Genomic DNA, 15,236 nt, shown 5'->3' on the forward strand with positions numbered 1-15,236 from the left:
TCAAATTACTTTTTTTTAACGGAAATGCTGATTAGAACATTAATTTTATAATGATGTTGGTGTGGTAACTCACGTGGTACTCCATATATATTTCATATTGACATGTTATTATTTTTTTATATGTCATATCAATAAATAATTTTAAATTATAAAAATATTTAAAAATAAAAAAATTCAAAAATATAAAATATAAAAAAGTCATAAAAATTCAAAAAATTAAAATACATATGAATTATCATACATGGGTGATGTTTAAAATTTAGTGTTTTAATTGATATTTTATTAAAAATAAAAATTTAACTATTTTTAAAATTTTAAAATTAAATTAAATTTATTTTAAAATTGAAAGTGAAATTTAACTTAAAAAACACAACACAAATTAACAACAAAAAGATTTGACGACTGTAATTTATAATGACCGTAGACTTGAGTAGCCCCACATGCACGAAAGCTTTCTGAATCCATGATTACTTGTATTTATTTCTATAAGTTTTCTAGTAAATTAAACTATTTATATAATTATTATATATAATTTCTGTAATATATTTTCTTTAGTTATAATAATTTATTTCTATATCATAATTTGGTGGTTCGAGGGAATGACGTAAATTTCTTTTTGATATCGAATTTGAATTATAAATTCTTGTTATATCGTTCTATTTTTTAAATACATGGCATCTCGAGAAATTATTTGAGAAAGACTAATGGATGGTTCTCCATTCCATATCATTAGGCTGGTCATTAAGTAACCAGCCACCTGTGTACTCCACTTGTTATTAGGTCACTCGCTTCTAGGGACCACTGAAGCATAACAATCTCATATTACTTATGTTAGAGCAGTATCACACTTGGTCGACTACACGAGATGGTTACCACCTGTACTGTCGATGAAGTAGCGCCACCAAGCAAGAGACCCTTTCCCTGTAAATACCTTGAAGAACAATGAAGAAGGGAATTTTGACCACACGAGATGGTCTCCTTTGCCTTCACAACCACCTTACTCCTTTTCCACTCCTCTCCTGTTTTGGCTCTCTACTTATTTAGGTGAACCGGCCTTTTTGTCCCCACCACCTTCTACTCCTTATTGTATCAAGAATTCTTAAGAGAGTTAATATGTGATTTTACCATTGTATTAATATAAAATTTTACAAATTTTTGAGGGATTAAACTATTAACTTTTCATTCTTGAAGGGGTAGAATTGAATTTTAAATTTTAAAAGAATCAAAATAAAATTTTACCGTTCAATCAATTTAAAATTTGATAAATTTTTAAGAGATCGAGAAAATAATTTTCCATTTTGAAAGGAGGCAAAGGCACTTGTTGGTCACAAAGATCAAGATTTAACCGCTCAAGTGATAAAACAAGAATCAAGGTGTTGCCCCCAAAATGATACAATTGCAATTAGATCCCTTCAAAAATTATAATTTTAAAAATTAATATAATAGTAAAATAAAAATGGGTAACTCCCTATCTAACAATAAAATTATTTGACTACGTAGTTTATTAAAGAGTGCAACATGAAACGATTTTCACTTTTGTATTCGAGTCCTGAGTAGCACAATTTTCACCAGCTACTTCAAAACCTTTTATATATTTTGATTCAAGACGGTTATTTCCTTATAAGACTTTTGACAGGTATAAATAAATATCATATAATATAAACACAAAAAAAAAGTTTGGAAAAAACAAGATAATTAATATAATTAATATTCGATCACTAGCTTTATTCCCCCAGTAATTCTTCACGGAATTGAATTACAACAATTATTGATGTCCATTTTTTTGGATTGAAATTTGTATTCTACTATTGATCTGGTTTAGTAATGGTACAAAGTAACATTGTACTCGAGAATAACATCCCCTGTCGTCAAATTTGCAAAATTGATTTGAGTTAGGGCAAATCCTTGGGCCATTCTAAACGCACCTCTCCCTCCTACAATAGCCAATTCACGAATTGCATCTGAAGATGAACTCCTTGAGATTAAACTAAAAGAGCTCCCATTGAACCTACCACTCGTAAATGCGAAATCAGTGTACATAACTGAAATAAACACGGCAGGGTCTCGACTGGACGATACATAGAGTCCTTGAGCGTTTCCAATCAACATTGATGTTGGTTCAGGCCCTACAGTAAGGGGGTCATTAATTGCAAACAATGTGCCAAACCCGAACGGGGATGCTTGTGTGATGTTGGGACGGGCTATGACGACTGCACTGGGGTTTTCACCACTGACGGTATCATGAAGGAAGAAGTGGAGTCGGGTCATCTTTTCTGCCCGCTGAGCAACTCGTGTAATAGTTCTTGAGTAGTATTGGCCATAGACTGGCGCTATAGTAAGGCAAAATATCATTGCCAGGGCAAGTATATTGTGTTCCTTCTCCATTTTTCTTCTCAATATTTTTACCTCAATTATATTTGGGTTTTTGCTTCTTTGTTGTATACACCTCACAAACTCCTTTATATAGAATTTGGGTTGGATGTTTATTCCATCTTTTCATACTAGACTATTTTGTGAAGGCTGAAATTGATATTCCTCTCATTTTCTTTCCATAAATTAGGTCAAATGAATTCTAGAATAAACAATATGATAATGATCAAAGATATAACAATGGGTGTTTCGACATTGGCATAAAAGTGACTGATTAGTCAAAACAGAATACAAATCAAACTAAAATAATGTCATATTTATTAATTATATATATATATATATATATATGCATTTGTGATATATAATTTTATACATTGTAAGTAACTTTTTTTTTTCTCAGTCAAATGATTACAATAAAAAAAGCTGGGAACACCCAACCCATACCAGATCAAATAAGAAAAAACAGCAGCCAATCAAGCCAAAATTGAACGCAACAATAGAATCAAAACAAAGTTACCAATAAGCTCCAAATCTGCTTTAGCCAAATCAACCGTTATTCCAATTTTACCATGATAAGTGACATCAAATTGACACTCATCCTCTTGCCACAAGTAAGTAAATAAGAGGACGACATATTTCAAGAGCTTTTTATAAAAATAAACTAATAAAGAAAAGAGATAAAATTAAACCTAATTTACCATAATCTTTTAGGAAATGTGATGTAACCCTAATATATTTAATATGAGCTCTCTCCAAACTACGTTCTTTATAAATAACTATCAATTAACCGCTCAAAGGTGAATAAACAATAAAATCATTTCACATAAAAGTTCCTTAGAATGAACGTATTCATAAAACTTAAATCACATTTTTTTCTAAGTAAAATGAGATAAAAAATTTAAATTCAAAACTTTCTCTTCAAGTTTTTCTCCATGACTTTTCAAACACAATATCTCCAATATTTATTTTCAACGATTTTCCAAAATAGCTTTCAAAATTTAAAATATTTATAAAAATTCCAAACTTTATATTTTAAAAATTTAAAAATATAAAAATATATAAAGAAAATTAAAATTTTGAAATTATTCTAAAATAATAATTTTGGAAGCTAAATAAGATAATTAATTATTCAAGTTTATGATACTAAAGTATCGTATTTTTATTATTTTGATTTGAAATTTTTTCTAACATATATGATTTCAAAATTTTGTGTTCTAACATGAAATTAGTTATACCATAACAAGATTTTAATTTGACATATTCAATTTTTAATTTATCTCAAATAATTTCAATCGATTCGACTCGAACACTCACCCCTATCCCAGCCTTTATATTATCTCCATGTTTTATCTTAATGTCTTACATTTAGACTAGGACTCTTCAAAGCTAGATAAAGCTCTTCAAGTATCATACTCAAAATAAAACTGTCATATTACAGTCTTATTATGTTTTTACTGCTTATAATAAAAATAAATACTAAGTTAAAATTATCAACCGAAGATTTAATTGGGACATAAGTTGTGATTTTAAATATGGTCACAATCGAAAGTAAAATTTACTCTATAACTTGATTCCTAACACAGAGATTATTTTAAAAATAACAAATAATTTTGAATTAAATTAAATTAACATACTTACTAGTTTAATTAATTTTATAATGGAAAATGGAGAACAATGATATGTTTTTGGATTTCATAGTGAAAAATCGTAGAAATAACCGTGGTTGGTAAATATTAAACAAGCAATTTATTTATTAAATTTTTCAGAGGCAACAAATAATAAGTACAAGAAATTCTAACAAGATTTCCAACTTTAAACTTTTCTTTTGAAATAAGTAATAAAAAATAAATTAAATTGAAATACTGGTGTCAATATTCAGATACTTTGTTGACCATCCAGTTCAATTTTCCGCCATCCCAGGTGGGCTGCTGTCGTGGTAGCCATGACCGCAGTCTTTGCCCCTACTTTTGTTGCAAATGGTTCCTTCACTGTGACAACAGCCCCCTCGTGTCCAAGGCCTAATGCCATGATTATTTGTATTTATTTATAACAACTTTTTGTTACATTCATTAACCTATCTATATAATTATAAATAAAAATTTATTCCATACATTTTGAAAGTTATAAACATTCGATGTTATTTTGAAGAGAATAATATGAAACTATTCTCGCTTTTTTCATTGAGTTTTGAGTTCCAAAATTTTCGGAAAGGATAAATAAAAGTTAAATATATATACTAACAGAACAAGAGTTTGGAAAAACATGATAAAGAGTATAGTTGATATCGGATCACCAGCTTTACTCCCTTCGCGGGATGAATTCGGGATGAATTACAACAATTATTAATATTTATTTTTTAGTCTTATTATTAGATTTTTGTATTAGGCAATCAATCTGATTCCGTAATGGTACAAAGTAACATTGCATTCGAGAATAACATCCCTTGTCGTCATTTTTATAAAATTGAGCTGAGTTAGAGCAAACCCTCTTGGCAATCTAAACACACCTCTCCTCTAATTTCTTGAACCTAGCCTAGACGTTGGGCTAGATTGATAAAATTACATTAGTCACCAAAATGGCTAAGTTAACTTATGTTACCTTTGAAGACTTTAAATAAACTCATTTTAAAGAAAAACCGTAGTTATACTTTTGTGTTAGTTTAAAACATTCATTTATTAAGTCAACTGCACTTAAGATTCATTTTATTATTGATAGTATTATTTTAGAAAAACTGTTTGTTTGCCGCTTATCTTTGTAAAAACTCGATGTTAAACTAATGCAGCAGAAAAAACAAATTTTCAAGTCATTTTTGGAAACCTAGCTACCTTATAGATTTGTTCTTTATAAATAACTCCTTTGCAATGTAGCGGAAACTATGGAACAATGTCAAATTTTACTTAAGCTCGATATCATGCATTTTCCATTTATTATGTTTAAGTATTCCATACATGCAAAAATCCCCAAATGAAAAGTTACCAAGCCACAGACCAGAAATAATTAAAAATTACAAACTAAAACCAATATAGACTGAATAATACTTATTAAAAATAGTCCAAGGTCCAAGATGATTCTCCGTACGCTGAGTCTGATTCTAATTTCAAGGTTAAAGTTAAACACTATGAGGGGTGAGCTTACGAAAGCTCAATGTGAGTTGAACAATTATTTAAACGGGCATAAATATTAAATATAGTGAAACATGTTAGCATTAACAGAAGAACACATAACCATCATTGGAATTACATATCATTACATAGTCATTATCAAATCGATGTTAAATGGTATATGGGCATGGGTCATCATTCATTTGAATAACAATCATTAAGTTTAATACCATTCAATACAACACAATACAATACATAGCATAAATCAATAACATTTGAGTATGTCGTGACCATGATGCAATGCAAAAAGGTTCCTAGCCAAACCATCCACTACACACCACGAGTTCCCTAGAACCCGTCTGCTAAACTCCAACGAATGTGAGCATAGCTCGATGTAGTAAAACCACTTAATAACAATAATGCAGTAAAACTACCAAATAAAGAATAATGTGATATAATCATCCATCCCCTCGGTACTCCAAATACAGTGCACTAACTATGAATAAATGCAAACTTAATATGCCGCTGATACTTCACGGAGCTTTTCCGTAAACCACAAAATATTCCATCCCAATGCACATGCAATATGTCATACAATCTTATACATAGCCATAATTTAATACTTTTCACATTTAATTGACATGTTCAACATGCCAACCATAATCAAATACTTTCAGTGAATGAAACCAATATTCCAGCTTTCAATTTACCATTAAGATGGTATCATTCAACATTACACTATTTCACATACTTTTACAAATTTCCATTGTGCATGTATAGCAACTTTTCCATTATAACATAGCAAATTTTTCATGCAGTTATATCATGCATAAACTCATATTTCAGCAAATCAAGCTATACATACAACCAATCTCATACCAAATAACACAATCATGCATCACAATATCAATCACATAATCACACTGTCAAACTAGCAAATTTGATAACACATTAATCTTTTAGGGTTCAAAATGTACCTGATTCAACTATTTACAAAATTAATTATTTGGCTATTAAGCCAACCCAATCAGCAAGCTAAATCATCAAATATAATATGGTAATTATCATTATCAAACAAGTTTATGAGTTTAGGACCCACACCTTATTTTATGCTTTTTCGCAGCATACTAGCGAATCTTCCGATTTCTTTAATAAACCTTAAAATGAACCTAAATTAAAAATCAATATAAATTCAATTAATTCACCTCTTAAACAGTCCCCTAAACACTCACTTATGGGTTCAAACCAATCATCACAATTACTATTATTTTACGAATCCAAACTAGTTCGATTTCTTACACTGTTTTGATGCAAATTGTACGCGCGAACGTCTTTCGGCTTTACGGTTTATTTGGGGCGTTCGAGTCAGCACCTAACACATTTACATATTGGAAAATCAGTAACCAATATTGATTAAAATCCTTCATTTAATCAATATATAACCTTTACCCAATAACTATGTCGAAACAACAAACTAGTTTGCATTTAATCGCATTTACACTTCCCCATTTATGAGATCCGAATGGCCAATTGATCAAGAACGTTTTTCCCTAATTGATATGTAATTAAAGGCTAACTAGGAAGCCCCCTTTCTTGCAGTTAGGCACATGCACCATCACCCATGGTAGCCAAAATTAGGGTTGATTCAAGAGCGATTTTGAAATCCTTTTAAAAGTTGGAAAAATAACTTTGAAATCTTTAAAATTCTCCCAAATTCCAGATCTAGAAATTTAGGTTTTTAATTGACAAGATTAATTCAAAATTGTAGAAAAAGGAGATCTTACACAAGCTAGTTGAGAGAGACGGCAATAGCACTTTCTTGGCAATGCTTGAAATTGATCTAGGAGTTTAAGATTTCAGATTTGGGGCTGATTTAATTGAGGAGAAATGATAGCAATATGGTAAAGGATATGATGCACAATCTTGAGGAAAAAAATAAAAAGTAAGAGATGATAAAACTAGGTGTTATGGTTGACAACAACAATGGAAGAAGAAAGAAAAATTAAAGATCAAGGAAGATAGGGGAGGGGAGGAATGGCTAGGGTCAGGAAAAATAGAAAAAAAAAAGCTGATTATTCAGTGTAAAATTAACATTTATACCTAGGTTAAAAGGGCATGGATGGCACATACATTAATTAAACATATAACACATAATAATGATTTAAGATATAACTAATATAATTTTTCACATTTAAATAAATCTATAAATAATAAATTAACCATTATACGAACTTACCTCGACAAAAACGATTGTAAAAACAATTGTAAATAATAATGGACTCAAGCCTTTTCCATAGGGGCTGTTACCACTCTTAAAGAAGGTATTTGCAACAAAATTAAGTAGTGGCAAAGGTTGTGGTCATGACTAAATTTATCAGTTAAGTTAATTCTCAAAGTTGATTCATTTCTCTTCTTTTTGTGTTTTTCAATTTTTCTCTCAAATTTCATTGAAATTAATTTTCATAATATTTATTTCAAAAGAAATAAAATCATAATCTTGATAAATTACAAAATATGAGTACAGAACTTTATTTTAAGCCGTTACTCAATGTTTAAAAGATGAACTATTTATATACAAATATATATTTAATTTTAAATCTAAAATATATAGATTAACGATTAAAGAGTTGTTACTTAATTTAAAAATAATTATACGTTTAAAAAATCAAAAACTATTTATAAAATAGCATTACATTGAAACAATAAAAAAAATCAAACTATGAAAACGTTATCATCATGGTCATCTCATTTGAAAAAAAAAAAAAATCAAGCATGAGGACTTTGATCTTTGAAATTAAAGGTTACTTCAAATTTATCCAATGTGTCGGTCAAGATAATAACTAAGGTGCTATAGGGTGGCTTAAGTCTTAACATCGAAAATTTTCTAGTCTTTTATATGGTCTGTTTGAAAAATATGTGATGGAGGAAAGAAAAATAAAAGGGTTAAAGAGTAAGATTTGACGTGAAACATTTTATTATATAAACAACATGTTAGAGTAGTAAAAGACAAATCAATAAGTTTTTATTATATAGGCAAGGACCAAGCCAGTAATTTGATATGGGTAACAAATAAAATTATAAAATTTTTAGGGTTAAAGGTAAAAATTATGTTTATAATTGGTTTATATTAAATGTTCGATAAAAGAAAGGGATTAGATTTGACAATAGCCGATTTAATCAAGGGTAGTTCATTTTAAGTCATAATGTTGAATTTAACTATCAACATCTACATTTTTTTTTTGTCAATTTGGCTCTAATTCCTTTTTAAATTAAATTTGACCATTAATATTACAAAAAAAGTCAAATTACTTTTTTTTTAATGGAAATCTTGACTAGAACATTAATTTTATAATGATGTTGGTGTGGTAACTCACATGGTACTCCATATATACTTTATCTTGACATGTCATTATTTGTCTTCTATGTCATATCAATAAATAATTTTAAATTATAAAAATATTTAAAAATAAAAAATTCAAAAATATAAAAAATATAAAAAGTCATAAAAATTCAAAAAATTAAAATACATATGAATTATCATGGGTGATGTTTAAAAATTTAGTGTTTTAATTGATATTTTCATTAAAAATAACAATTTAACTATTTTTAAAATTTTAAAATTAAATTAAATTTATTTTAAGATTGAAAGTGAAATTAACTTAAAAAACACAACACAAATTAACAACAAAAAGATTTGACGACTGTAATTTATAATGACCGTAGCCTTGAGTAGCCCCACATGCACGAAAGCTTTCTGAATCCATGATTACTTGTATTTATTTCTATAAGTTTTCTAGTACATTAAACTATTTATATAATTATTAATATAATTTCTCTAATATATTTTCTTTAGTTATAATAATTTATTTCTATATCATAATTTGGTGGTTCGAGGGAATGATGTAAATTTCTTTTTGATATATGTCGAAACCATTTTTAAATCGAGTTTTGGAAAATGAGAATCGACTTTAAGAAAAACGAAAATGGGAGTCGCCACCAATTTTTTTAGGTGTGATTGGATCACCTTATAAAATGTTTTGTTTTAAAACATTAATTTTGGTCTACGAAAGTCGAGAAAACAGATTCGGGAGTCGGTTACGTACGAGGAAGGGTTAGCACACTCGTAACGCCCAAAAATTGGTACCTAATTGATTATCAAGTGTCTTTAATGTCGAAAATTTGAAAGTTTTAATATGCAAACCTCTTTTAATTAGAATGTCTCAATTTTAAAAATTAAGGCTCACTTATTTTAAACGAGTCAAAACATCATATCTAGTAAGTTAGGACGCAACATTTTAAAACCTTCGAAACTAAGCTCGTCTTTCGAAAATTTCTATCTCGAAACAACAAAACGCCATATCCAGTAAGTTAGGACACTATGTTTTGAAATCTCGAAATAATTGTTTAAGTTTTAAAAACTCAAAATCACTTAGAAAGGTGCTTGACTATTTGAATTCAACGAGAAAAGTCGCAACCCAATAAGTTAGGGCACTACCTTTCTCGAAGTTTTCAAACATCAAGCATTGTCTTTTTTTTTTTAAAAAAAAAACCTTGGAATATTATTTTAAATGACGTTTTAGGATGACATATTAATGCATCATGAAGCATAGATATACAAAATATTCTAACATTTCCATACAAACATAAATAATATCATTAAGACAAAACTAAATAACATGAACATACGTTTAATGAAAAAAATCATACTAGGGTAAATATAAGATAATAAACAAATAAAAATATGAGTAAACTAAAAAAAAACATAATACATGCAAAAATTATACAACAATATATATCATAAAATAGCATATAAAAGAAATAATTAAACATAGCATATAAAAAATGAAACTATGCACAAATAAGATAGATGACATACACTAAAAATGAATAAATAGAACATTTACAAATTATAAAAATATAATGCAATAGTTCAAAATACATGAAATGATAATATAATATATATACATGCATAGAAAATATATATTTGAAAATAAACTATATAAAAAGGTTAAATATTATAATATATAAAATACATAATCAAATGTATAAAAGATAGGAATAAATATACATATTTGAAAAATGAAGAAATTAAAATAAAAAAAAGGGTTGAAAAACTAAGATAGACGAAAAATAAAATAAGAACAAACCACAGAGAGTAAGAACGCAAGAGGGAGAGAAACTTAAGTGAATGCTTTCAAGAATTATTATTGCTTCCCAAAACTCAAGTGATTTACAATGAAGGGAGAGACCTCTATTTATAGTTGAGCCTCCCAAAATCCAACGGTACAGATCAATTACATCAACGGTTAAGATTAAAGGATATCTACAAATTAAATCTCCAAGATTACAAGATCATATCCTCAGGATTGTATATCATATCTAAGATTGTATCATATCTAATATTGCATATCATATCTAAGATTGCATATCCTTAAAGATTATATTTCTATATGAGTCAAGCTCATAGATGGACCTTCAATCTTTTCAAGTAATGGGCCATTTTGATTGGGCCAAATTATATGTTTGTAATTTTGTACTGGACTTGGACTTTGTTTTTTTTTTTTGAACTTATTTCTGGGCCCGGGCAAAATTGAGTGTCTACAGCTGCACGTCTTTACTCATTGTTGTGTAGCAGGGATAGAGCAAAGACTATAAAAGGACCAATTTTGCCCGGGCTCGCCGAGTCTTGAGTTCTTGATCCTTGATCTTCTTTAAATGGCCTCTTAACTGCTTCAATCTACTTCACTGCAACTCAGGAAGGCGATATCTGCTATCTTTGATCTGCTCCTCGTCTAATACAGAGACGCCAAATCTGTTATCTTCGATCTATTTTCTGACAATATAGAGATGGCAAATCATCTTAGATCTGCTTCAGTGTAAACACGTAAAAGCCAAATCTGCTATATCTTCAATTTGCTCCTTATGAACACAAAGATGCCAAATCATCTTGGATCTGCTTCAGTAAAATCATATGAAGGTTAGATCTGCTATGTATCTGCTCTCCGTCGAAATGGAGATGCCAGATCTGTTATCTTGGATCTACTTTAGTGTGAGAACATCCGAAAGCCAAATCTACTATGTTTTCGATTTGCTCTCTGTCGAATATAGAGATGCCCGATCTGCTATCTTCGACTTGTTCCCTGTCATTGTAGAGATACCAAATCATCTTGGACCCTACTGCTTAGGGGGTTAAGGTGCATCATCTTCGATCTGCTTCGCTACTGCTTAGGGATAAGATCTGCAAATTTAACCTGTTACCCTACTCTTAGGGGATTAAGGCGGGTCTTCGATTTGCTCCACTACTTCTTAGGGAGATAAGATCTGCAAATTTAACCTGTTACCTTACTACTTAGGGGATTAAGGCAAGTCGTCGTCGATTTGCTCCGCTACTGCTTAGGGAGATAAGATCTACGAACCTGTTACCCTACTGCTTAGGGGATTAAGGCGATTCTTCGATCTGCTCCACTACTGCTTAGGGAGATAAGATCTGCAAATTTAACCTGTTACCCTACCACTTAGGGGATTAAGGCGAGTCTTCGATCTGCTCCACTACTGCTTAGAGAGATAAGATCTGCAAATTTAACCTGCTACTCTACTGCTTAGGGAATTAAGGCAAGTCTTCGATATGCTCCACTACTGCTTAGGGAGATAAGATCTACAAATTTAACCTGTTACCCTACTGCTTAGGGGATTAAGGCTGGTCTTTGATCTGCTCCACTACTGCTTAGGGAGATAAGATCTGCAAATTTAACCTGTTACCCTACTGCTTAGGGGATTAAGGCGAGTCTTCGATCTGCTCCACTACTGCTTAAGGAGATAAGATCTGCAAATTTAACCTGTTACCCTACAGCTTAGGGGATTAAGGCGAGTCTTCGATCTGCCCCACTACTGCTTAGGGAGATAAGATCTGCAAATTTAACCTGTTACCCTACTGCTTAGGGGATTAAGGCACTGAATTTTGTAATTTTCAATCAACCTTGCTACATTGTCCACTGGGGAATCCACCTGTAGAATTGATTTCCTGGAATTTATGCTTATGTCAAATAATTAAGATGCCATGATTGAAATGAGTCAAATGTTCCTAATTAGACATATTATGATGCAAAATGTTTATGAAAATAACTCCTATTTTGGACGTCATCACTCATTCATCTATCGAGCTTTCCACCTCGTTCTTCTCGACATATTAATCATACTCTGCTCGTATGCCTCGAAACTTCTCTCCATCAATTTAGTCTACCGTACCATTCCCCGAATGTTACGACCCACTGAAGATGTTTATAAAATGATCCTTTCTTAAGATCAATATTGCTTAAAACGTCTAACCACCTTTTGGACTGAAGAAGAAAATCTCTCTAATATCTCCAACCCATACATATGAGAATTCCTTAAACAATTGTCTTGTTTCAGTTTCTTGTATTATCTAGAAATTTCTAGAGTAATATGCAAAACTTCGTTTGTGAAGATATTTTAGTTCATCTATCATTATTTCAATGCAACATGCTTTATGAATAATGGGAGACAAATAAATTGATCCTGAGGATAATTAGATTTGGACAAATTATTGGAAGGAATGCAAAAAGATTAACCTGAGAACATATATTTGCGAAGAAAAAGAATCCAAAGATAGTAAATAGGACAGAAATCAGATGCCCCAGATATCGCCACTTGAGCGTCTATACACCAGCTCTATGAAGACTTTCTTGAGTTCAACATGTGCTTAAAAGATCCAAAGTAATTCGTTGATACCTCGATATGTAACATACTTCACTTCTCGTCGAATCCGGTATAACAAGGTCACTACATGACTTTCTAAATTTGAGCTGCCCTTTCGGGTTTTCAACTCAAAACCCCTTTGGTCTCAAGGTGCCCTTTGCGGGTTTTCACCTTGGCCTCTCCATTTTTTTTCTTTTTTCTTTTTTTTCTCTTTTTCTTTTCTTTTTTCCTTTTTTTTTTGAAATAGAAGTCCCAAAGTGCCCTTTGCGGGTTTTCACCTTGGCTTCTCTTCTCCTTCAGACAAAATACTCATTGACCGAGTCCGAATTCACTGGATCAGATAAATTCTTCCTATCCATTTCTTGTCAAAATCAATGCACCTCTAGAGAAAGCTCTCTTCACAACATATGGCCCTTCCCAATTTGGTATCCTTTTGCATGGGAAGGATCTCTTTTAGCACAAGGTTTCCTTTATGAAATTCTTTTGGACAAACCTTCTTTGTCATAAGTCTATGTCATCTATTCTTGGTACATTTGCTTAGGATGAATACTTTCAAGTTAAGTTTACTAGAGGTATTCAATTCTTGACTCCATCAAAGCTTAGAGGAAAAATCTTGATTCATAAACCCATGAGAAAGGGATTGCCCTAGCAGCAGTCTTGGCTGTTGTTTGTCAAACCCTACAAAAAGATGGTTCAATGATTCTCAGCAGACAAGAATGAATTGCTGACTTTATCCTTCAACCTGGAAAGCTGAGGTACAGGGATTACTCCCGGAACATACATCCCACCATGACTCAATGATGTTTCTGAAGCATCCCTAATCTTCATAAATTGCCCCCAACTGTGAAGCTGCCAAATGAGCGTAGCAAATAGGAGCCACAACAAATATGGCTGTGGTGCTCCTTTGATACATATAGGATAAAGAATGAACAAACTATTGCAGATCATTAGCCGAAAACCCAGCCTAGTCTAAGAGAACGTGATAGTGGGTCTGCCTCGTGATTCCAATCATTCCAGCATGGGTACCAAGGTAAAAATCATTGTTCTTTGGATGACATACTTTGTTGTCAATGACAGTACCATGTAGCACATTCGAATAGTCAGTATGTAAATTTCTTTTTGATATCTGTCGAAACCATTTTTAAATCGAGTTTTGGAAAATGAGAATCAACTTTAAGAAAAACGAAAACGGGAGTCGCCACCAATCTTTTTAGGTGTGATTGGATCACCTTATAAAATGTTTTGTTTTAAAACATTAATTTTGGTCTACGAAAGTCGAGAAAACTGATTCGGGAGTCGGTTACGTACTAAGAAGGGTTAGCACCCTCGTAACGCCCAAAAATTGGTACCTAATTGATTATCAAGTGTCTTTAATGTCAGAAATTTGAAAGTTTTAAGATGCAAACCTCTTTTAATTAGAATGTCTCAATTTTGAAAATTAAGGCTCACTTATTTTAAACGAGTCAAAACATCACATCTAGTAAGTTAGGACGCAACATTTTAAAACCTTCGAAACTAAGCTCGTCTTTCGAAAATTTCTATCTCGAAACAACAAAACGCCATATCCAGTAAAGTTAGGACACTATGTTTTGAAATCTCGAAATAATTGTTTTAGTTTTGAAAAATCAAAATCACTTAGAAGGGTGCTTGACTATTCGAATTCAACGAGAAAAGTCGCAACCCAGTAAGTTAGGGCACTACTTTTCTCGAAGTTTTCAAACATCAAGCATTGCCTTTTATTTTATTTTTTTAAAAAAAAACCTTGGAATATTATTTTAAATGACGTTTTAGGATGACATATTAATGCATCATGAAGCATAGATGTACAAAATATTCTAACATTTCCATACAAACATAAATAATATTATTAAGACAAAACTAAATAACATGAACATACGTTTAATGAAAAAAATCATACTAGGGTAAATATAAGATAATAAACAAATAAAAATATGAGTAAACTAAAAGAAAAATATAATACATGCAAAAATTATACAACAATATATATCATAAAATAGCATATAAAAAAATAATTAAACATAGCATATA

The 15,236-nt window shown here is 30.7% G+C and overlaps 1 protein-coding gene and 1 long non-coding RNA gene across 2 annotated transcripts; both read right to left on the minus strand.

Moving 5' to 3' along the window:
* Positions 1–1,695: 1,695 nt before the first annotated feature.
* Positions 1,696–2,432, minus strand: LOC108465757 (dirigent protein 4-like). The gene has a single exon (XM_017766142.2). It carries the CDS (start codon positions 2,383–2,385, stop codon positions 1,819–1,821), a length of 567 nt encoding a protein of 188 aa, XP_017621631.1. The 5' UTR covers positions 2,386–2,432; the 3' UTR covers positions 1,696–1,818.
* Positions 2,433–6,410: 3,978 nt separating this feature from the next.
* On the minus strand, positions 6,411–7,521 carry LOC128285496 (uncharacterized). Its single transcript, XR_008275946.1, has 3 exons — positions 7,256–7,521; positions 6,771–6,843; positions 6,411–6,640 (listed from the first exon to the last, which is right to left on the minus strand). It is a non-coding gene; the product is annotated as an uncharacterized LOC128285496 (long non-coding RNA).
* Positions 7,522–15,236: the final 7,715 nt, after the last annotated feature.

This window comes from Gossypium arboreum, chromosome 2 (genome assembly GCF_025698485.1).
Source record: "Gossypium arboreum isolate Shixiya-1 chromosome 2, ASM2569848v2, whole genome shotgun sequence".
NCBI lineage: Eukaryota > Viridiplantae > Streptophyta > Magnoliopsida > Malvales > Malvaceae > Gossypium > Gossypium arboreum.